The 24938-nt window shown below is 38.2% G+C and overlaps 1 protein-coding gene across 1 annotated transcript in view; it reads right to left on the bottom strand.

Moving 5' to 3' along the window:
* Positions 1-24938, bottom strand: part of Intu (inturned planar cell polarity protein) — a 91532-nt gene that overhangs the window by 62056 nt on the left and 4538 nt on the right. Inside the window, exon 2 of the mRNA XM_026390918.2 lies at positions 11232-11770. Coding sequence (XP_026246703.2) covers positions 11232-11770 — 539 coding nt within the window. The remainder of the gene's footprint in view (positions 1-11231; positions 11771-24938) is intronic.

Genomic DNA, 24938 nt, shown 5'->3' with positions numbered 1-24938 from the left:
ATAAGTGAACAAAATAAAGGCCCATAAATGAATAAAAGAATTAAAAAAAGAAGTTGGGAAATATGTGTGAAACAGCAAGGTAAATTTAATTATTTAAGCCAAATTTGACCTCAAGGAAAGAAGAATCTAGTTTTGAACAGTTACTATACTGCACTTTTAAACATTCAGAAGTCAACATTTTCTACCATTGTATTTACTAACACTGTATTTTATTGCTATGACTTTTAACATTTTAACTTCAACTCCTCATCCACAAAATATGGGCTCTAAACAAGAGAGAATTACAGGCCTCCCAACCTACCCTTATAGAAGTCCATGAATAATGGTAATTCACATATTGTAACTATCATTCAGAACATCTGATTAAAAATATCATATTTCCTGAACAACATGTTTCCTAATGAGAGTGGATAAGAAACTAATGCAAGACTTTGTTGTGTGTGTGTTTGTGGGTTTTTTGGTGGCAATGGGGATTGACTCCAGGGCCTCACACATACAAAGCAAGTGTTCTACCACTGAGATACACTCCAGCCCTTCTTTAAAATTTTGAGACAGGGTTTCACTAAGTTGCCCAGGCTGGCCTTGAACAGAACTTGTATCCCCGCTGCCTCAGCCTCCCAAGTAGCACCACTCCACCATCATACCTAGCTTAGTGCAAAATTTTTATTCCCATTAAGTTAAAAAATAATATTACAGAAAGGCTAAAGAAATTACAACAGTCCTAGCATTACAGCTATGATCATTTTTAAAAGTTAAGTATAGTTGTTCACCCAAATTAGGTATATGGATATTCATTCTTTTAAATGTCTCAAGTGATAAGAATTTATATGTTAGTATACAGTTTATAGAATTACTGTTTTAAGTCATATCACATTAAAATATTAGTAGAAATTTTTATGCTTGTAAGTTTTTTAAAAAAATATTTTTAAATGCCTCAATAAAAATTTTTATGTTTTATCTCCTTTTAAAAATCAGGGTCAACATTTAGGTCATCCTTTAATTCACAGATCATTTTAATTATGAACCTTCTGAACCCCTTCTCTGATATTTCATCAACTTTCCTGCCCATGGGTTCTGTTATTACAGCCACATCAATGTTTGTAGCAGCACAATTCACAATAGCTAAACTGTGGAACCAATCTAGATGCCCTTCAATAGATGAATGGATAAAGAAAATGTGGTGTGTATATATATATACAATGGAGTATTACTCAGCAATAAGAGAGAATAAAATCATGGCATTTGCAGGTAAATGGATGGAATTAAAGAAGATAATGCTAAGTGAAGTTAGCCAATCCCTAAAAAACCAAATGCTGAATGTTTTCTTTGATAAAAGGAGGCTAATTCATAGTGGAAGAAGGAGCATGGGAGGAATAGACGAACTCTAGATAGGGCAAAAGAGTGGGAGGGGAAGGGAGGGGGCATAGGATTAGAAATGATGGTAGAATGTGATGGACACTATCATCCAAAGCACATGTATGAAGACACAAATTGGTGTAAATATACTTTGTATATAACTAGAGATATGAAAAATTGTGCTCTATATGTGTAATAAATATTGTAATACATTCTGCTATCACATATAAATTTTTAAAAACCAATAACCTAATCAATAAATGGGCTAAGTAAATGAGCAGACACTTTACAGAAGATATACAATCGATCAGCATATTTATGAAAAAATGTTCAATTCTAGCAGTCAGAGAAATGAAAATTAAAGCTAAGATTTCATCTTATTCTAGTACAATGGCAATTATCAAAAAAAAATCAAGCAACAATAAGTGCTGGGAGGTTGTGGGGGGAAAAGTACACTGATTAGTTCATTGCCTTTGGGATTGCAAATGGCACAAACACTTTAGAAAGCAGTATTGAGATACTTCAGAAAACTTAGAATGGAACCACCATTTGACACAGTCTATACCCAAAGGACAAAGCACATTACAGTGATGTAGCCACCTTAATGTTTATAGCAGCTCAATTCACAGTAGCTAAACTGTGGAAACAGCCTAGATGCCCTTCAATAGATGAATGGATAGAGAAACTATTCAGCATTAAAGAAGAATGAAATTATGGCAATTACGGGTAAGTGGACAGAATTGGAAAATATCAAGCTAAGCAAAGTTAAGCCAATCTCAAAAAAACAAATGTTTTCTCTGACAAGTGGATGCTGATCCATAATGGGTAGGGGGCAAGGGAAGAAAGGAAGAACTCTGGATTGAGCAAAGGGGAAGGAAAGGAGGGAGGGGAGAGAGGCGGGGAGGGGAGGGCAGGAGGAATGTATTGGGGTTGGCTGCCAAACTTTAAGAAAAAATCAGAAATAAAAATATATATTTAAAAAATAAAGATCCAAGTATTTGACAATGAGTGTAGCAAAAATGGCACCTGAGAAGGAAGCAAATCCCTCAAGCTCCCAACAAAGAACTGGGACAGATGTTGGCTGTTTTGAAAGAGGAAGGGCTACTGGTCTACCTTTCCTGACCAGGCCCTTGGCGAAAGCTGGTCTCTCTTTAGCTGGACAACAGACATCGATGCTGGGAGGTGCATCACAGCACTAAGTTTCATGATCCTTCTGCCTGTGAGGAAGGTCACTTCAGAGCTCAATCACTGGCCATGGTGTGAAACAAGTGAGAAATTCCTACTACAGGCATACTCATGGGATTAGCTAAACCCTGATGACTCTAAAATAGTCCACTCTTTATTTCTAAAATATATAATTTTAAAAATCTGGGACATAATCACAAAATTATAAAATCTGAATAGAGAAAATGATCATCTATAATGCCTCCTCACTAACCCAATACTGTTAGCTGTTGGCTGGGTTCTCTATTTATATTCACTTCTAATAGTTTTCTCTACACATATTTTTTTATTTACTCATTGATTCAATAATTGTTTATTGAGGGCTCATCATGAGCCAAACATTCTGCTATGCACCAAGGATGAAACAATAATTTTACCTCTTTTCTACTACAAAGTTGAAATCATGACCCTAGTTTTTCTAACTCTGTATTGCTATTTAATACACATGCAAAAAAGTGCACACATTGTCAGAGTGTGACACAGTGAATCACCACAGGTAGACATACCTGTGCAATCACACTTAGGTCTAAGAACAGCATGGAGAGTTTTGCTTGCCACCAGCCATGGTTTGATGACTGTCCGATACAGGTCCACGTGTTAAAGGCTCAGTCCCCAGGGTGGGACCTTTAGGAGGTGGGGCCCAGTAGGACATCTTAGGTCACTGGGGAGTGCCCTTGAAGAGGACTGTGGGTCTCCACTCCCTTTTTCCATTCTTTTTTTCTGTTTCCTGGCTCATGAAGTGAGCCACATGCTGCGCCACCTGCTCCCACCATGATGTGCTACACTTGCCAGAGGTCCAAAGCAATGGGGGTCACCTGATCTTGGACTGGAACCTCCAGAACTATGAGCCAAAATAGGCCTTTTCTCTTTATGGTAACTGCTTCAGATATTTTGTTATAGTAATGCACAACTGACTAACACATACACTCTTCCAATTACTGCCCGTAACCCAAAGTAAAAACTTCTCTGAATTCCAACATCTTGAATTAGTTTTGCCAGCTTGTACTTAGCTTTTGCTTGAACATTATGATTATGAGAAATATCTATGTTGTTGCATGTAGCCACCGTTTGTTTTTATTACCATATGACATTCTATTGTGACGATATTTCACAAATTATCCATTTACCTATTGGATTGATCTCACCAGCTGTTTTCAATTTTAGCTATTACAGATAATACCACTAAGAAATTCGGGTAAAGGCCTTTCCAATATAATTATATTTTCACTTAGAAGAACTTCTGTATCATAGGGAATATGTATGTTCAGTTTTAGTAGATACTACTGAAAGAATTTTCCAATGAGAGTTATTCAAATGCTACTCCAAATCCTAACACTTGTTGTTATTAGTCACTTTAATGTTAGAGGCCCTGAGGTCTGTGGAGTGGTGTTTGGGGGAATCGTCCTAAAACATACAATCCTGAACACCATAATAAGGAAAAAATCCCTAAACATCTAAAATTCAGAAAGATAATATGGAAGCTAGATCAAAATAAGGGGGAAAAAAGGTGCTTGTGGTGGAATCCTCTGAAAATAGAAGGGAGATGAGTGGGAGGGAGAAGGGACAGGAAAATGAGGGAACAGTGGGATGGAACTGACAGAATTCTGCTACGCACCTCTATGACTGCCCCACAGTGAACTTCACCTTTACGTAGATCTGTAAAGCGCTTATTTAAGAAACATTATAAATAAATAAAAGGAAGACCAGGAGAGTAGAGGAAGGGTAACAGGGAGGAGGAGGAGGGGAAGGGAAAGAAGCTGTGGGGATTGAAGTGGAGCAGATTATATCCCACGCTTGCATGATTACGTGAAAATGAAAATGAACCCCACTATTATGCACTAATAAAAAGAAAAATATCCTGAAAATATGATTTTGGGAAAATTATTTTAAGAGATTCTTTAAAAGACATTTATTTATGTTTTTGAAGAGGATTAATTTGAGAAAAAAAACACATTGGAACAGCTGAGCATGAAATAAAAACTAAAATAAAAACTAGAAAAAGGATTCAGGATATAGTTCAGGGGTAAAGCATCCCTGGCTTAAATACACAGTACCAAAATCAAATAAGAAACTCCACAACAGAATACTTCAAGAACCATTTTACACAAAAGGAAATGATAATATATCAATTTTTACACGCATAAAAGCTCGGGTATGCTAATGATAGTACATGGGTATCACAGCTATGAGCAGACAAATCATACTCATAAAAATAGGCCACAACTATGTGCACCCAGCGTGACACCTGCAGTCAGCTGCAATAACGTGATGGCCAACACAGGGTTCTCTGATGTGCTTATCAGTGCACTCTAGTTATACAAAACAGTGGGGTTCATCTTGACATAATCATACAAGCATGGGATAGAATTTGCTCCAACTCAGTCCCTCCACTTCCTCTCCCTCCTCCCTCCCCCTGTTCCCCTTCCTCTTTTGGTGTTCCTACTCTCTCTCTCTCTCTCTCTCTCTCTCTCTCTCTCTCTCTCTCTCTATATATATATATATATATATATATATATATATATATATTTAATTGGTGCTTTGTGGATAATATAAAGGTGAGGATCTCTGCGGTCTCTACATATGTACACAGCACAATTCTGTCAGTTTCTTTCTGCAGTTCTTCCCTTTTCCTCCCCCTCACTCTCACACCCCCCTTCCCTACTCCACTGACCTGTCTTTTATTTTCATGGTATTCCCACACGCTCCTCTTTTTTCTTTTTAATATATATTTTTAGTCGTAGTTGGACATAATGCATTTATTTTATTTATTTTAGTGGTGCTAAGGATCGTGCCCAGGGCCTCACACATGTTAGCCAAGCACTCTACCACTGAGCCTCAGCCCGGTCCCCCATTTGTCTTATTTTGCTTTAGCTTCTGCATATGAGAAAAAGCATTCAACCTCTGACTTTCTGGGCCTGGCTTATTTCACGTAACATGAAATTCTTCAGCTTTACCCATCTACCAGCAGATGCTGTAATTTCATTTTTCTTTATGGCTGAGTAAAACTCCATTGTGTATATACCACATTTTCTTTATGCATTCATCTGTTGATAGGCACTCAGGCTGGTTCCATAGCTGGGCTATTGTGAGCTGTGTTGCTACAACCATTGATGTGCCTGCATCACAGAGTATTCTGATGATTTTAGTTCTTTTGGATAAATACCAAGGAATGGGACAGCTGGGTAATGTGGTGGTCTCATTCCTAATCTTTTGAGGAACCGCCACACTGATTCCCAGAGTAGCTACACTAATTTGCAGTCCCACCAACAATATAACAGTGTACCTTCTCCCTCACATCCTCATCAGCATTTATTATGATTTGTATCCTCGATCATTGCCGTTCTGACTAGAGTAAGATGAAATCTCTCTATAGTTTTGATTTGCTAAGTGCTAGAGATGTTGAACATTTTTTTCCATGTATCTGTTGGCCATTTGTATTTCTTCTTTTGAGAAATGTCTGTTTAGTTCTTTTACCGATTTATTGATTAGTCTATTTGCATTTTTGGTGTTAAGTTTTCTGAGTTCTTAACATTCCTGGATATTAATCCCTTACGAAAGGAGTACCTTGCAAAGATTTTCTCCCATTCTGTAGGCTCTTTCTTCATGTTCTTAATTATCTCCTTTGCTGAAATTTTTACTTTGATATTGTACCATTTACTGATACTTGGTTTTATTTCTTGAGCTGTAGGGGTCTTTTTAAAAATGTTGGTGCCTGTTGTTGGAGTGCTGATCCTAATAACGCACATCTTCTGATGGGATTCATCAAACACCACAATGGGTTATCAGTGCATACGTGGCCACCTAAAGAGCAGAGTACATCTGTCATAAATGCAGATATTTTTAAAATTTATGTTTTAGTAGGCTTTTCGCCACTGTGACTTAAAGATCCAACCAGACATTTGTCAAGGAGGAAATGTTTATTTGAAGGCTCATGGTTTCAGGGGTCTTAGACCACAGAAGGCCGGCTCCATTCCATGGGGCTCAATGTGAGGCAGAATAACATGGTGGAAGAGTATGTTGGAGGGAAGTGGCTCACATGATGATCAGAAAACAGAGAGAGACTCCACTCTGCAGATACTATATATATATATATATATATATATATATATATATATATATATATATCCCATAGTCACACCCACAATGAACCACTTCCTCCAGCCACACTCCACCTGCCTCCAGCCACCACTCAGTTAAGACCAGCAGGCTTAGTTTAAAGTGATAAACCAAACATTTCTCCTTCAAACCTTCTTACATTGTCTCACACGTGAGCTTTTGAGGGACACCTCACATCCAAAACATACAAATTAGAATTCTCTAAATGACGTTACACAAAAATTACACAATTTAGAACTCCAGTATTGGAAATGAGGTAAAAGCAAAATCTACAATATAATTGTAAAAAATAATGTTGGCAATTTAAAAATACTGGGGTGATAAAAACAAACAAACAAAAAAAAACTGAAGAGGCAAAATCAAAAACCCATAAACGCTATAAAGAAAAGTTGATACAGGAAAAAGTGCACACAGGGATTAATCAGGGGCAACAGCACATGTTGCCCACGAGAGCTGGCACTTTCACACTCATTAACTGGACTTTGAGGTCTTGCATTGTGATAAAGAGCTGCCTTTTATCTTTTAGGGAATGGTTCTCCTTGGAGTTCATATTCATTTCCCGCATAGCTCTGCCCCTTTTGAAATTCTATGATTTGATCCACACAGACATGAGCAGTCCCTATTAAATCTCCCATCTTCGTGCTGAGCTCTGTTTTCAGTATGTGGAAATCCACTCCAGGTGCACTCCAGGTGCACTCGCAGACGCCACAGGTCACAGACACAATCCTGAGGATCAAACTGCAACACCGCTGCACAAATGTTTTCTTATCCTCCATGCACGTGATTATGTTTTAACCAGTCAGGACCTTTGCTGGCTTCTTCAAAAATGAAGCCTTAATTCACTGAAGTTTTTTAATTGAGTTTTTAATCAGAAGTTTTTGTCACTGTCACATTGTATGCTATCCCCAGAATTCAGCTTTCTACTTCTCTTATGGGACTTTTTCCCCCCTTTTATTTCTTTTTCTTTCTCCCATGGGAATTTCAGTTTGGAGGATGTCAGCTTCCAGAATTTTGATATTTGGAATTTTAATCTCCTGGGATTATGATTTTTGAGATTTTAAGAATTAGGAATTTTGCTTTTTTAAGGATTTTAACATTTAGGGATATAGTGGGGTTTTCTGTTTGTTTATTTTGAGTATCAGGGATTGAACTCAGAGGCTCGACCACTGAGCCACATCCCCAGTCCTATTTTGTACTTTATTTAGAGACAGGGTCTCACTGAGTTGCTTCAGCACCTCACTAAGTTGCTGAGGCTGGCTTTGAACTCGAGATCCTCCTGCCTCAGCCTCCCCAGCTGCTGGGATTACAGGTGTGTGCCATCATGCCCCATGGGATATGGTGTTTGAGACCACATCTTTCAGGATTATGAAGGACCTCATAGGCAGTGGTGTCTCATTGTGGCTTCAATTTGTATTTCTCTGATGAATAGTAAAGTTGAAAGCCTTTTGTATGTTTTATAGTCATTTGGATATCCTCTTGTGTGTAGTGCCTGCTTGGGTTTCTTGTCCATTATCCAACTGGGTTGTCTATATTTTTATTATTGAATTTGCAGTTTGTTTTATAAAAGCTCTTTGTCAGTTCTAGAAGGTTGGCCTTTTTTGACTCTTACAATAGCATATCTTTTGATTAAACCCAAGTTCTTAATTTCAGTGCAATATTTTATTTTGTGATTAATATTATATAATAAACCTTTCTGAAGTTTTGAAGCTATTCTCCCATATTATTGAAATCTTTTATCTTTTATATTCAGATGCACACTGTACTCAAAATTGATTTTTATGAAAGGTGTGAAATAAGAGCCAACTCTCCTTTTTTTCCTATATGGGCACTTTAAATTTTTTATTTATTTTTTAGTTGGACACAATATCTTTATTTTATTTATTTATTTTTATGTGGTGCTGAGGATTGAACCCAGGGCCTCACACATGCCAGGCAAGCGCTCCACCGCTGAACCACAGCCCCAGCCCCTATATGGATACTTTTTGAGACTCAAAAAGTTTACATAGATATTGGTTCCTTATATGTACCCTTTCTGTTGAAAGCCATAGATACCTATGTGTGTGTGGAGGAAAATGCTGACGCAGTGCTTGGTGCATGGCAGATGCTCAACATATGTCTGTTGAAGGAATGACATTTATTTGGATTATTTGATCATTCATAGGGGAAACTATGACATTTAGAGGAAACTATAGGCTTCTTTCCCCCTTTGTTCATATTTGGTAAGGCAGTATACTAACAAAGGCCAAAGAAAATTAGAATTTTTCTTAAAGGAAAAATAGCAGGACCCCCCCCCACACACAGTAGAAGCTTTCTTCCTCTCTGTGGTTCATTCTCTTTCCTCTACCCCAGATGTCAAGAGGATAACAGGAACTGTAGATATCTGTCTGTAAACCAGTCCAAACAGATACTGAGGAAAGGCCCCAGGTATGTGGAAAAAGAAGGTCTTGGCTGTTTCCCATCATGTGGGATGGGAAAACAGGTGGTCAGCAAACAACCAGGCAGGATTTCCTAAGTGGGAATCTTGGCCTTCTGTAGAAGTAAAAAAACTAACCTGAGAAATAGTTTAGTTCAATCTCATTATTTTACAAGAAAGAAATTTCAGCACTAACAGCATACAAGTGGACACTAGCTCCCACTCTGGTTATCAACTGCTGCATTACAAACCATCTAGAACATTCAGTGGCTTGAAACCACCACATTAATTTGTTATCCGTTCTGGCTCTGGGCTCAACTAAGGTTCCCACAAGAGGCTCCTCACACATTTACAGCCAGGTGGGGGTGGGGCTGGGCTGGAGTTGTCCCGGAAGCTTCTCCACTCAGGTCTGATGGGTGGGACCTCAGCTAGGCTGTCAGTCAGATCACCGCTCCCGGCTTCGCCATTTGGCCTGGCCTTCTCACAGTATGGTGACCGGGTTCCAAGAACAAGTGTCCCCAAAAGAACCAGGCAGAAGCACTATCACCTTTTATGACCCAACCTTGTAAGTCACACAGCATCACTTAATCTGTAGTGATAGGCCCACCCAGACTTGAGGACACGGATGTAATTCTCCCTAGGAAATATGGATATCACAGTGTGAGAAGACTACATGGAGATGCTGTTACTGCCACTTTAGAACACACACTTTGCCCTGAGGTGGTTCTTACATGATTCTGGAGGACCCTCTGTGTAAAGAGTTATCACAATGTGTGAAACTCTCTGCCTCTTTGTGATCCATCCCTTCCAGTAGAATATGAGCTCCTTTATAAGAGTATCAGATTGTGACAGCAATCTTTTGCATTCTTGGCACTTAGTAGAAGCTCAAAAAATGTTTAATTTGTTGAATCTATGAATAAAAAACTGAAATTCAGACTTCAAGTCAGACATACTTAACTTATAAAAATGTTTCTGAAGTATCTGAAAAATATTCTCTGTCTAATCTCTTAAGCTGGGTCAACTTAAAAGGCTGTCAGGTTCTAGAACTATTATAATTTTAAGTTTCATTAATAATACAGACTTCATCTTTTTTTAATGCATGTTGAAATTTTTCAATACCTTTATTCAATTAATTTATTTATTTGTATGTGGTGCTAAGGCTCAAACCCAATGCCTCACATGTGCTAGGCAAGCGCTCTACCACTGAGTTATAAACCCAGCCCCAATAACACTGACCTTATCTTTAATTAATAAGATTGCTACTAGCCAGGCGTAGTGGCACACGCCCATAATCCCAGCAGTGCAGGAGGATCACTAATTCAAAGCCAGCTCAGCAAATTAGTGAGGCCCTAAGCAACTCAGTGAGACCCTGTCTCTAAATAAAAAACAAAAAGGACTGGGATGTGCTCAGTGATTAAGCACCTCTGGGTTCAACTGCTGGTACCAAAAAGAAAGAAAGAAAGATTGCTACTAATGCAAACATTATATGCAACACCTTAAAATCTGTTGGCAACACAGAATGCTCGTCTTAATGCATATTCAGAATAACTTGAGGACTTAGGCTTTTCCTCAAAATCAGTGGAGTATTTTATGACAAACACCCTTAAAAGGAAATTTATGTATAATACTACTGTTGCTAAGTGTGCCAAATGAAACAGTTTAAGTGTAGTTTAAGTCCAAGAACTTAGTGTACTCAAGTGCAAACATACAATTTAAAGGTATTTTTATTCATAAATTATAGATTTTTATATCATGCTATTGGATGCAGCCATTCAAGCCTAAATTATCACCATACAATCAACTTATTTTAGTTTTCTTGTCAGCAAATATAACCAAGCTTGAATAAAATTACATAATCAAAACTTTAAAATTAGGCTAACGCCTGGCCTGAACAAGGAGCACATGTATTCAACACACTGAATCGATTATTTTAAGAACACTGTGCCTTGTGGTACACCAACTGCAACAATTTCTCTACCACAGAGAAATAATCAGTGGATCACTCATCAGCCCTTAATCTGTGAGACCCTCTATAACAGTTTCTTTAATCACAGCTCTCACAAGGCATTATCACTAATCATGAATCTTGCAAACGCCGCCGACGTTCATCAGTGACACTTACCAACTACTATCTGACCACTCTTCATAGCGGACCCTCCTGGCGACAGGCCGTGGACCACAAGCCTCTCTCCATCGCCCTGCCTCTCACTTCTCCTCCAGCTCCACTTGGTCTGGTGGATAATTCCAACCAGCACTTCTAGAAGTCTGAGCTGTTCTTTGGCTTTTGTGACAGTGAGCTTTTTGGGATTCACATAAACATTCACATCTTTGTACTGCTGTTGGATAATGACTCCTGTCTTCTGACTGGACTGATGCTTTAGAATGGATACTGGCCCATTATCACTGCTATTTTTTTTATTGTTGCGCTTGGGTAAAAGTCTTTTACTTTTTAAAATTTTGGTAAATCGCTTGAGTTTGGGTTCACACTTTTTCCTTTCTTTGTAGCCATCCTCTTCAATGATAATCTCATTTTCACTGAACCTGACGTGGTTCACAGTTGGTGTCTCAGGAAGGAGGCTCTCCTCTTCACCCTCACTCAGCTCCAAGTACAGCAGTTCTCCATTTTTCTGCACACTGTCCAGCCACTCAGGCTCCAGATCACTAGGAAACAGAGAAAAGATCATCTGGATGCAGCCCAACATAAGAAACAGTGTCACCCTCCTAGAGGATGAGAATGGGTGTGGGATGTGGGAGGGTTGAATTTTCTTTATTTCAAATTCTTCCGAACATTTCTAATTTACTGAGCATTAACACTATTTCCTATAGAATGATTTTTGTAGAGTCTTGAAGAATAGGAGTTGGAGGAGAAGGAATTAAGAAGGTGCAGTGATAGGAAAGAAAACCCATATTTTAAAAAAAGAGATGGTCCTTTTGAAAAACCTACAGGATTTTTAAAAATAAATTAATTCAATTACTACATGGTTATTATTTGCTTTAGACAACAACCACACTGGACAATAATTTACTATTGGAATTTGTACTTGAAAATAGTCTACATGCATAGAAATTGTTAGCATGGCTATCAGGGGAAAATGAAAGCATACCTGCATTCATAGGTCATTTACACAAACATTTTTGAAAATTCATTTATGGACAGGAAGATGGCAAAAGTGAGCTAGGCAGCAAGTTCGGGTCTCCTTACAAGGAGATGGCAAAGGAAAAGCAGAATTGAGAGGTGAGCAACAAAATAAATGCTTTTAATATTAACCTATAGAAAATTATAGATTATCCAATTACTGGAATTACTGTTAATTTTCTGAGAATTTAATATTCTGATAATTTCTTAACAAACCAACAATTTCAATCCATTATGTTCAATTGTCACATATATAAGACAGCTATAAAAAACTTAAATTGAAAAACAAATATGCCACTTATGGACACTTTAAAATAAATAATGTTTTTAAAGTTATTTAAAAAAAATAGTCTCAATATTACAAAGTCTGAGACATGGAACCAGAGAAGAAAACAAACTCAGAGTCCCCTAACCCCAAAACTGAACCTGGGGAGAGAAGGAGGCACAGACAATCTCTTAAACTCACCCACTTAAAAACACTTTGGAAAGACAGACAAAATTTAAAGTGTGAAGGTAACCAACCAAAGGCTCCTTAAGACAGAGCAAAGAGTTGAAAGCCAAAGCCTGAAAAGAAAGCTGAGCTGCGGGTCCACAGGCATCCTGTGGAGCCCTCGGCTGACCATTCACCCCGTACATCAGACAGCTGCAAATCAAACCGGAGGGCAGTGCCCTACCTTGGGACCTTTTAATAATCTGGCCAGAAAGAACTTCCAGGAAGACCACGACCAGCCAAAATTCACTGAAGCCTCTCCCCCGCCCCTCACCGTGAACCAGGGAACAGACGAGGCTGGTGGGGACCTGGCAGGAACTGTGCCCAACGCTGCTCAGCCTGTAAACCCAGGCCAGGGCAGAGGCTCTGGGCAGCGCCCCACGGCTCCCCTGAGACACAGCTACGAAGCAGCTTAGGCCCCCAGCAGAGGAAAGGTCACCAGGCCCTGTCCACTGATGTTGGGGGAGGCACCGGGGAAGCTTAGGGACAGGACCAGGGCGGTGGGGCCACATGGGGGGAAGCTGCCTTGTCGTGTCCTGCATGGCAGTTTATCCAGGGTACATGAACCGGCTGAGGAGGGGATTAGGAAGAAGACAGAACAAAAGTGGAGACAAGGCCAGGGCTCGGAGGTCCAGCCTGCCTCTGGGGAGGGAGATGACCACGAGCAAGCTCAGTGCATTCACTAGGTAGGTTTAAACATCAGAAGGACGCAGCGGGAGAAAGCTTCTTCAAGGTAAACAGAGCAGAAGCTGAGGGCAAGAGCAGCCCAATTGGGATCACTGGCTCAAGCCTATGATTCTCGACCTTCTCTACCTGTGGGCAGCAGGTGTTTGAACCCAAGATTGTGAACTAACAAAAGTCTTTGGCTAGCAAGGGATTTTCCTTTGAACAGGGCATCACCATACAACTGGGCCGTTTTCTCAGAATCTTTGTACCAAGAAAGTCTCAAGAGAAACATCACCCCTGCACCTGGGCAGTTCAATGACTCACGATTCATTCACCACTCCAACACTGCCCGAGGTGGAGAATTTCCAGAGCCTTCACAGAGAGAAGAGGCTGCCCCCGCCTTCAGTGGCACACAGCCTGACCCATGATCACAAATGAAGGCTGAGAGGGCCTTGTTGGGCACTTGTGGACCTGGCATCAGACTTAGTAAATAGAGGGAATCAACGCCCACCATTCACAACCGGGGGCAGTGGAAACGAGAGTCCAGGTGAACCACCTGACACCCTTCACTGCAGTACCTCACAGAGTGGCCGGCCAGGGGAGTAGCCGCGCACCACAGAACACATGCAGAAATCCCACAACCAGAGTTCCTGTGCACACGGCTACCAGGATCTTCCCTACCATGAAAAGGATTCTATAGAGAGGAGCAGATACACGATGACCCACAGCAAACACAGGGCGCCTCAGAGCCTGCATCCTGAACTACGGCACACAATAGAAACAGCCAACTCACACCAGTGCGCCCTCCAAGCATTCAGCTGCAGGCCTCTGGGCTGACAAACCAGAAGCTGCTGTTGGAGGCTCATAAAAACTAGGGACTTGGCTCCTGTGGCCCTGCAACTTGTGAGAGATCCAGAACCAAAAACTGATGGACATCTGCTAAATGTCCAAACCTCAACGAAATCCAAACCAAAATTTAACAAGAATTTTCTTCACCTTGACAATGTTTATTCCTCCCCCTTTTAGCCTCATTTAAGGTAAGTTTATTAAATTTACCAACTAATTACCGACTTATTCCAAAGATTATTATAGGTTTACACCTGAACGTGAGTAAGTGTGGAGAACAACTGCAGTAAGTTTTTGTTTCTTATAAGGTTGAATATAAATAACAAGGCTTTGCTCAATAGTGATTATAGTCCATGGGGCTCAGTAGCATTTCTTAAAGTAGTGCTAATGAGATCACAACTTAAAATATCATTAACTAGACATTCACCCAAACCAGGGCTCTTAAGAGAAAGAAGCTCACAAAGTAGTTCTTCGCTTAGAAGAAGTGAGAGCTATATGGATGGATAGGTAGACATCAAACAATATGAAAAGCAAGGAACCAAACCATCCCAAACAGTCTATAATGCTTGAACAACAGACTTCATTGACACTACAGTAGAGGGAATGCCAGAGAAGGAATTTAGAAAGTTCACAGTTAAAATGTTCTATGAGCTAAAAGAAATGTAAGAAGTGAAATCACAGAAAATATAGAAAGTGAAAGATCACTTCAATAAAGAGAGAGATTCTGAAAAAACAACCAAACAGAAATCCTGGAAATAAAAGAATCAACAAACTAAATTAAAAATTCAGTGGAATGCACCACCAATAGGTTAGGCCACTTTGAAGACAGATTTTTAATCCTCAAAGACAAAGTACATAATCTTCAAAATAAAGTTGACCACAGAGAAAAGATGTTAAGACACCATAAACAGAAAAGTCAAGAAATCTGTGATAACATCAAGAGGCCAAATTTTAGAATCACTGAGGTAGATGAAGGCTCTAAAATACAAGCTAAAGGGATGTACAATCTTTTCAATGAAATAGTATTAAAATAAAACTTCCAAACCTTAAGAATGAGATGGAAATTAAAATACAAGAGGCATACAGAACTCCCAATATACAAAATCACAATAGTTCCACTCCAAAACACAATATTATGAAAATGTCTAACATATAAAATAAATAAAATTTTTAAAGCTTCAGGAGAAAAATGGTTGGTCACACTGAAAGGTAAACCAATCCAGATTTCAAATGATTTCTCAACCCAGATCCTAAAGCCAGAAGGGCTTGTGATAATACACATGAAGCACTGAAAAAAAATGGGTGCCAACCAAGAATACTGTATCAAGCAAAAATTAAACTTCAGAATTGAAGATGAGATAAAAACTTCCATAATAAATGAAAGCTAAAAGAATTCATAACTAGAAAACCTATACTATAAAACATATTCACAAAATATTCCATGAAGAAGAAATGAAAAAATAAAAATAAAAACCAGCATAGGGAGGAATTACATTAGAAAAGTCAATCAAAAAATAATGAAGTCCAATTTTAACATTAGAAATGAATCAAAAATGGCAGAAAATAAAACTCACCTTTTGATAATAACATTAAATATAAATGGTCTAAACTATTTAATCAAAAAATACAGGTTCACAGACTGGATTGAAAAACAAGACTCAACAATCGCTGACTGCAAGAAACATACCCCACAGGCAAGACATCCACAGACTGAAGGTGAAAGGAGGGAAAAAAAATACAATTCACCTGGGACTCATAAACAAGCGTGGGTTGATATTCTTATATCAGATAAAGTGGACCTGAAGTGAAGACTCATCAAAAGAGACAAAAAAGGTCACTTTGGAATCATACGTCAACAAGATATATTGATTGTAAATACTTATGTCCCAAACAACTAAGCGTCTACATACATCAAATAAACTCTTCTTTTTTTTAATATTTAGTTTTTAGTTGTGGTTGGACACAACACCTTCATTCCATTTATTGATTTTTACGTGGTGCTGAGGATCAAACCCAGGCCTCGCACATTCTAGGCGAGCAATCTACCGCTGAACTCCAGCCCCAAATAAACCATTCTTAATGTTAAGAATCAAATAGACAAAAATACAATAATATTAAGTGACTTCAACATGTCTCTCTCACCACTGGATAGATCATCCAAACAAAAACTAAGCTAAAATTCTACAGAACTAAAAAAATACAATTAATAATATGGACCTAACAGATATCTGTAGAATATTTTATCCATCAACGACTGATTTTACTTTCTTCTCAGCAGCATCTGGAACAGTTTCCAAAATACACCGCTTTGAGGTCACAAAGCAAATGCTGGCAAACACAATAAAACAGAGATAATACCTTGCATTCTATCAGAAATGAAATTAGAAATAAATAAGATAAAAAACAGAAATCACTCTAACATCTGGAGATTAAATAATATACTTTTACATAATGAATGGATAGCAGAAGAAATCAAGGGAGAAATTAAAATAAAATTTTAGAGGTAAATGAGAATAGTGATACAACATTTCAAAATCTCTGGGCAGTATGAAGGCAGTTCTAAGAGAGAAATTCACAGCATTGAGCTCACACATTGAAAGAATAGAAAGATACCAAATAAATAATCTAACATTGCATCTCAAGGCCCTGGAAAAAGAAGAAGAAACCAAAATCAGTAGAAGGCAGGAAATAATTAAAATCAGAGATGAAATCAATGAAATTGAGATGAAAAAAAATACAAAAGAGCAATGAAACAAAGAGTTGGATTTTTGAAAGGATAAACTAAATTAATAAGTCCTTAGCCAAACTAACCAAAGAGGGCAAAAATTCAATTATCAAAATTTGAGATGAAAAAGGAAATATCACCACAAACATTATGAAATACAGGGTCATCACAAAGTATTTTGAAAATTTCTTCCCCAATAAGCTAGAAAAACTTGAGATACTGACAAATACCTAGAGAGCTATGACCCATCCAAATTGAAGGATACAGAAAACTTAAACAGATCAGTTATCAACAACCTTCCAACGAAGAAAAGTCCAGGACCAGAGAGATTCTTGGCTGTTTTACCAGACCTTCAAAGAAGGACTACTATTAATCCTCTCAAATTATTGTATGAACAGAAAAGGATGGAATATGCCAAACTCTTCCTACAAAGCCAGTATCACCTGACACCAAAACCAGACAACGACACATCAAGGAAAGAACACTCCAGACCAATAACCTCAGTGAACACAGATATAAAAATTTATAATAAAATATTGGCAAACCGTATACAAAAACACATTAAAAAGAGAGTGCAACCCCAATCAAGTAGGTTTCATTCAGAGTTCAACATATGGAAATCAGTAAACATAACTTACCACTTAAATAGGCTTAAGGACAAGAATCACATGATTATCTCAATAAATGCAGAAAACCATTTGATAAATTTCAGCACCCATTCATGTTAAAAATACTGGAGAAACTAGGGACCAAAGGAACTTGCCTCAACACTGTAAAGGCCACATATGACAACTCCGAGCCCAGCATTACTCTGGATGGAGAAAACCTGCACACCATTACCTCTAAAAACAGGAAGCAGATAAGAGTGGCCACTCTCACCATTCCTATTCAAACAGTCCTAAAACTCTAGCCAAAGCAATCAGGCAACAGGAGGAAACAAGGGATGCAAACAGGAAAAGAAGAGCTCAAATTATCTGTTTGCTGATGACATAATCTTATATTTAGAAGACTCAAAAACTCCACAAGAAGATTTTTAGAACTCATAAATAAATTAATCCAGCAAATTTATTTAGAGGGACAGAAGATCAACACTCATAAATCAACTGTGTACCTGTACAAAATGTTCAATCCACTGAAAAAGAAATTAGGAAAGCAATCCCATTCACAGTAGCCTCAAAAAAAAATTGGGGAATAAATCTAACAAAAGAGACGAAAGTTCTCTACAATGAAAACTATAGAACACTAAAGAAAGAAATTGAAGAAGACCTTAGAAGATAGAAAGATCTTCCATGTTCTTGGATAGGCAGAATCCATATTACCAAAATGGCTACACAATCAAAAGCACTACAGAGATTCAAAGCAATTCCCATAAAAAATACAATGAAGTTCTTCACAAAACTAGAAAAAGCATTTATGAAATTCACCTGGAAAAATAAGACCCAGAATAACCAAAGGAATCCTTAGTGAGAAACGCAAAGCAGGAGGCATCACAAAACTGAACCTCAATTATACCACAGAGCTACAGTGACAAAACATCTGGTCCTGGCACCACAGCAGGCATGAATGCCAATGGAACAGAATAAAAGACAACGACAAACCCACATAAACACTAGACAAAGGTGCCAAAAGCATACATTAGAGAAAAGATGGCCTTTTTAACAAATGCTGCTAGGAAAACTGGAAATCTGTATGTAGTAGAATAAAATTTAACCTCTGTCTTTTGCCATGCACAAAACTCAACTCAAAGTGGATCAAAGACCCAAACCAGAAAGCCTACAGTGGTTAGAAGAAAATGTAGGCTCAACACTCCAACATGGAGAGTCAGGAAGTGACTTCCTTCACAAGACTCCTACAGCACAAGAGGTAAAATAAAAAGTCAATATGTGGGACAGCATCAAGTTAAAGAGCTTCTTCAAAGGAAAGAAACAACTAAAATCATGAAGAGAGAGCCTACAGAATGGGAGAAAACCTGCCCCCCATCCTCTGATAGGGCATTAACATACAGGATATACAAAGAACTAAAAGACCTAAATAACCCAAAAACCCCATCAATAAGTGGGCAAAGGAACTAAATGAAGACTTCTTAAAAGAAGAAATAAAAACGGTCAATAAATATATGAAAGAAATGTTCAACATCTCTAACAATTAGAGAAATGCAATTTAAACTGCATTGAGATTTCATTTCACTCCAGTCAGAATGGCAATTTTTAAGAATACAAGTAACATCCCAGTGGCTTGGGAGGCCGAAGCAGGAGGACTGTGAGTTCAAAGCCAGCCTCAGCAACTTAGCAAGGCCCTAAGCAACTCAGTGAAATCCTGTCTCTAAATTAAACACAAAAAGGGCTGGGAATGTAGCTCAGTGGTTAAGTGCTCCTGGTTCAATCCCTGGTACAAAAAAAAAAAAAAAAAAAAAGTAACATTAAACGTTGTTGAGGATGTAGGTGAAAAGGTAGACTCATACACCACTGGGAGGGCTGAAAACTAGTGCAACCTCTCTGGAAAGCAACATAGAGATTCCTCAAAAAACTAGTAATGTGACCTAGCTATCCCACTCCTCTGTGTGTGTCCAAAGGATTTAAAATCAGCACAGGATAGTAAGATAGCCACACTAATGTTTATAGAAGCCAATAACTCCAAGTCATAGAGTCAACCTAGGTGCTCCTCAACAGAGGAATTTAGTGTGTGTGTGTGCGCCATATTACTCAGCCATAAAAAATTTGTCAGTAAATAGATGAAAATGGAGACTATGATGCTAAGTGAAATAAGCCAGTCCTCAAAAGTCAAAGATATGTGGAAGCTGATCCAAAATAAGGGGTGAGTGGGGGTGGAAGAATAAAACAACAGAAGAAAGATCAGTGGAGCAGACTTGGGGAATGAAGGGAAGGGAGGAAGAATGGGACAGGCAGACTGTGGAATGAATCTGACCTCACCTTCCTGTGTACGTATATGAATATACCACAGTGAATCTCACCATCATCCACATCCACAAGACGATAAATTAAAGTTTAAAAAAACTATAAATGGCAGAATATCAGTAGAGGGAAGGGAACAGGGGAAGAGAGGAGGGAAGTAAAGGGGGAAATACTGAGGACTGAATGAGAACAAATTTTTTTCCATGCTTTTACAATTATATCAAAATGAATCCCACAACCTCTTTCTATGTTTAACCAAAAAGAACCAATAAAAATGAATAAATAAATAAATTTTCAAAATGGAAACATTCATCTCACCACAGTTAGTTCTGCTGAAAACAACCAATTTATAGTCAGAGCTAACTCATGATCAGCTCTATAGCCTATAATCTTTGTAAAAACTCCTTTCTTATGAGTAATGTTAAGAAAAGCAAAACTCATAATATTCATCATCTGTTAAAAAATCAACTTTCAACTGGGAAGTACGTCACTAAAAAAACATAATTATTGCTATTAAAAGTACTGAAATAGCCATCAAAAACTCTTATAACAAACCTAATCACAAATTCTACCCTGCTCCATGTTGTGAACCACCTTTCAAACTGCTGTCCTTTAAAGTGAAATTGGTTCCAGTGGAAAAACTAACATGTCTTTTCAGAAACATGAGTGACAATATCCTGGCGTGAAAAGGTATGATTTGTGTTCTAATCATCAATCAATCAGACACTTTTCTGTTTTATATAATGTTTATTAGCAACGTTTTGTTAAATGTCTCTTTCTAAATGCTGCGAAAGCCCCTAAATTCTATTACTCAGTTCTTAACTACTGCCCTGGTCTGTGGTTGGTTATCCACACAGAATTTTCAAGTATATGAGTCACTTCTTTAAAAAGACATAATTAGCTTAAAATATCAAAAGTAATATTTCTCGGGCTCTAGCTGGCTTCTGAGGCCCGGAATCACGTTAGGTGCTCAGCACCACTTAGCACTGCTCACTGGCCACACATCAGCCGTTTCAGCCTCACAGCGTGCACTCACGGAGGTCAGCGTCAGTAACTGCAGTTCTGGTTTGATGAGCCTAACTGTGCCCATTACAAACAAGTAGACAGAAAATGCATCATAAGTTTAACTGGTACAATGTAAATACCACGATTATACATTCATAACTTTATATAAATTTAAACAATAAAAGGTTTTGTTATTTATTTTAAAAGTCTTTTTGGAATACATACACTAACTTAGCTTACATGCCAAGTATAAAGATGGGGCATTTTAGCCAGGCGCAGTGGCGCACACCTGTGATCCCAGTGGCTCAGGAGGCTAAGGCAGGAGATCGCAAGTTCAAAGCAAGGCTCAGCTACTTAGTGAGGCACTAAGAAACTCAGTGAGACCCTGCCTCTAAATAAAATACCAAATGAGCTGGGAAGTGGCTCTGTGGTTAAGCACCCCTGGGTTCAATCCCTAGTACCAAAAAAAAAAAAAAAAAAAAAAGATGGTGCATTTTAATCTCTAAAATCTGAATGAATGTGAACCCACTTCCTGGTTATGATTCTAAGATGCATGCAGTGAGGAATAAAGGGACAAATACATAGCACCAAGCACTGCAGTAAATACCGGAATTACAAGAATGAAAATATCAGTTTCTGCCTTTGCTTAGTGGGGAAAAGAGAGAAGGAACCCAGGACAATACACTTGGAGCACAGGACAGAGGCACATACCAGAGCTCTACACCCAACAACAAGTGGTTGGGAGGAGAATTAGGAAGCTGAAGAAAAAGAGAAGTTTAAACAAAAGTAACAACAGAGCAAGGCTTGAGGGAAGAGTCTAACCTATGTAGAAAACCACCAGCAAGTGCGGGTGCCAGAGCAACATGGGAGGTAGAAGGCGTGGAGACCTGGCCTCCATCAAGGTGAGTGAAGGGTTTGCAGGGTCCAGAGGTCAGATATCCCTGGACAGTCCTGCTCTGGAAGTAAACTGAAGGTGAGTTTAAGACAGACACAACCCAAGGCAAGAAGATTAATTGGCATTTTAGTAGTCAAAGCAAAAATAACTAAGGTAATTAGGGCTGAAACATACTCGAAATCACCAGAACTTTGAGATTCAGTAGGTAAGATAAGACAGAAGGGATTGAAGTGGACTGGATTTCTGGTTGGTGACTGCCAGCATCTCTCTATTCATACGTAGGCACAAATAAATGGAAGTATGATTATCATGGTCATTTTCCTTCCTACTTCTCATTGACATAAACAATGTTAAAAACCCATGTTTCATAATCACATAAAACGTATATACTTATATAACAGTATGTACTTAGCTTTCTAATTTCTCACTTGACAATACAGTTCAGAAAGCCCTAATGGTGGCATAACAGTCCATATAGAGGATGCAGCATAGTCACTCATTTAGCTACTGATGAGCTTTGTATTCTGTTTTTATTTTTGTTTTTCTCTAAGAAAGTTACAGTGACTTTCCTTTTATGTATGTGTATATACAGGTCTTCACCCAAAAGACACACCAATGCACATTCTCACCAGCAAAGTGTGAGAACATGGAAAGTGGAAAATAACAACTTGATGGGGAAGAGATCTGGCCAGTGCCACCTCAACCAAGGGACTGAGGTTACGAAAACCACTGAACTGAGAACTTTTCACAGAACAGAGGCGACTAGGGAGACAGGCTGACTAGAGGCAATTTGATATCCTGGGTTGAATCCTGGAACAGAAAAAGAACATTAGTGGCAGAATGGTGAAATCTGCCAACAAATAAAGTTCAGACTTTGGTTAATAGTACTTACCAGTGTTAATTTTCTTAGTTTTGACAAATGAGCAACAGCTATATAGGACGTCAACATCAGGGGCACCCGGGAGAAGGGTTTAAGGGAATGCTGTAATACCTTTGCAACTCCTCTGTAAATCTAAACTTACTTCAAAATTTAAACCTTATTTCAAAAAACAAACAAAATTAAATGTAGCTGCTTAATTCATATTTTTATATTGCATAGGTCATATTAATCAGTACTATACAAATACTCTTCCATCACCATCTGAAACCCTATGGTACAAGCTATAAAATTCTCATTGAGTAAATGACTCAATTTTCTTTCAATGAAAGTCTTACTTTGTTTATTCTGCTTTGCTCTAAACAGATAACAGTTTATTTACAGCTTGCTTGCAAAATTTAAAGACACTTTAATTGTTTTTCAAGGCCCTAAATGATATGTAACAAATAGATTACAGAACATGAATTTCAGATAATGCTAATAAGTTTCTCAATTCCTAATGTTTTCAAGAATTCCAAGTTGACACTAAATATTCCCCCCCCCAAAGTTATTTGACTCTCTCAGGACTTAATTTGCACTAATGCCTATCTATATATATAATTTTTTAAAATCATTTGCAACAGTATAGCAATTCCACACAGAGAAAAGATCTATAAATTAACCAGTCCTACTGACACTGTTTTCTTACTGGAGGACCGACATTTGCCCTATTCCAAATCCATTACATTATTCTTTTCTTCTCTCTCTTTCTCTTTTAAAGTGGGCAAGGTACAATGCCTTTTATCAAAGTGGCCAATACATGTAGTCATATGACACTATTAGGAACACAAGGACAATTCTAGGGACAGAGAAAAACCACACACAATAAAAAATGTTATGACAAATGAATATGGGTTCTATGTGGCACTTGTTCAATGAGCACTAGCCAATGCTTTTTTGCGTTTTCTGAGCTCTGTCTACCAATAATATCTAGGTTTCACCCCTCAAGGTCTTTTTGTTAAGAATTTTAGTAGTTGAAATCTTTGCTGGATGCTATAGCAGTCAGAGGGTAGGGGGTCTCCAAAGGGTTGATGCTGTTCTAGACAGTCACCATAGGAACAAGCACAAAGCACATTAGAGAAGACAGTGGGAGCAGCTGATATAACTGAGGACTTTTTACATTTAATAAATTTCCACAATCAGGAACACATCGCCATTCGGTATTCTTAAAGATGTCAGATAGGCGAGAGATAATCAAATAGTTGAAATGCAAGAGCTAAAACAGAAATCAACACTGTTTTTTTTTTTATAGAGGATAGAGCATGGAAAATTAAGTATAAGGAATGAGACAAGGTTCTAGGAGAAGGTGGCATTTAAGTAGGATTTTTTAAATGATTTGGGCAAGTAGAGATAGGAAGAAAGGAGGTTTCAAACAGCGAGAACAAAGCCTGTAAAGGTTCAGCGTGAAAGAACATTGTCAGTTTGAGAACAGGTGGATACTGTAGTATAGCAGAAATACAGGTAGCTTAAAAGAGTTCATTAAAGATGAAATACAAAATGCCAGGTGCAGATCAAAAAGGACTTTAAGAATCATCCTAAGGAATCTGGAATTTATTTGAGAGGCCAATAAGCTTTTGAGTAAAGTAGAAAATGATTTAAAATTGTGTTTGAAACTCTGGTAGCTGTATGGAAGACCAACTGGAAACAAAAATAAGAGGCATCCAGATCCAAGGGAAGGTACTCAGTGAGACACAGGAGAGGAAGCCCCTTAAGCAAGGTATTGCTGTGGGAATGGCGGGGGGTGGGGTGGGGGTACAGGAAGGAGGTCAACAGGACTGGACACTGTCCGATCTGAAAACATGTGAGCAGTACATTCCCATGCCAAAATCCAAGAAAAAGATAAATTTTGCTATATTCCAACAATGGAATTCTACTCAAAGAAAGGAACAACCCTTACAAGCAACAAAATGGATGAATCTCAATTTTGCTGAGTTAAAAAAAAAAAAGCAGACCAAAAAAAAAAAAAAAAAAAACCTCTCTATGCTGGATGATTTCGTTTTTATAAAATGCTAGAAAATACAAACTGATACATAATGAGAGAAAACAAGTTAGTGACTGTGAAGAGTGAGGGGGCATGTGTGCTCTTAGGGAGGTGCATAGGGAAACTAGTGGGTAAGACAAATATGTTCATTATCCTGGAAGATGTATATATGTCAAAATGAAAACTGTTGTGTGCAATTTTTTCTATATAAATGATAATTCAAGAGAGCTGTTAAAAAATCTCTGAAAAAATTTTGA

The sequence above is a fragment of the Urocitellus parryii genome, chromosome 10, assembly GCF_045843805.1.
Source record: "Urocitellus parryii isolate mUroPar1 chromosome 10, mUroPar1.hap1, whole genome shotgun sequence".
In the NCBI taxonomy this organism is placed as follows: domain Eukaryota; kingdom Metazoa; phylum Chordata; class Mammalia; order Rodentia; family Sciuridae; genus Urocitellus; species Urocitellus parryii.
This window is presented reverse-complemented; position numbering and strand designations above follow the sequence as displayed.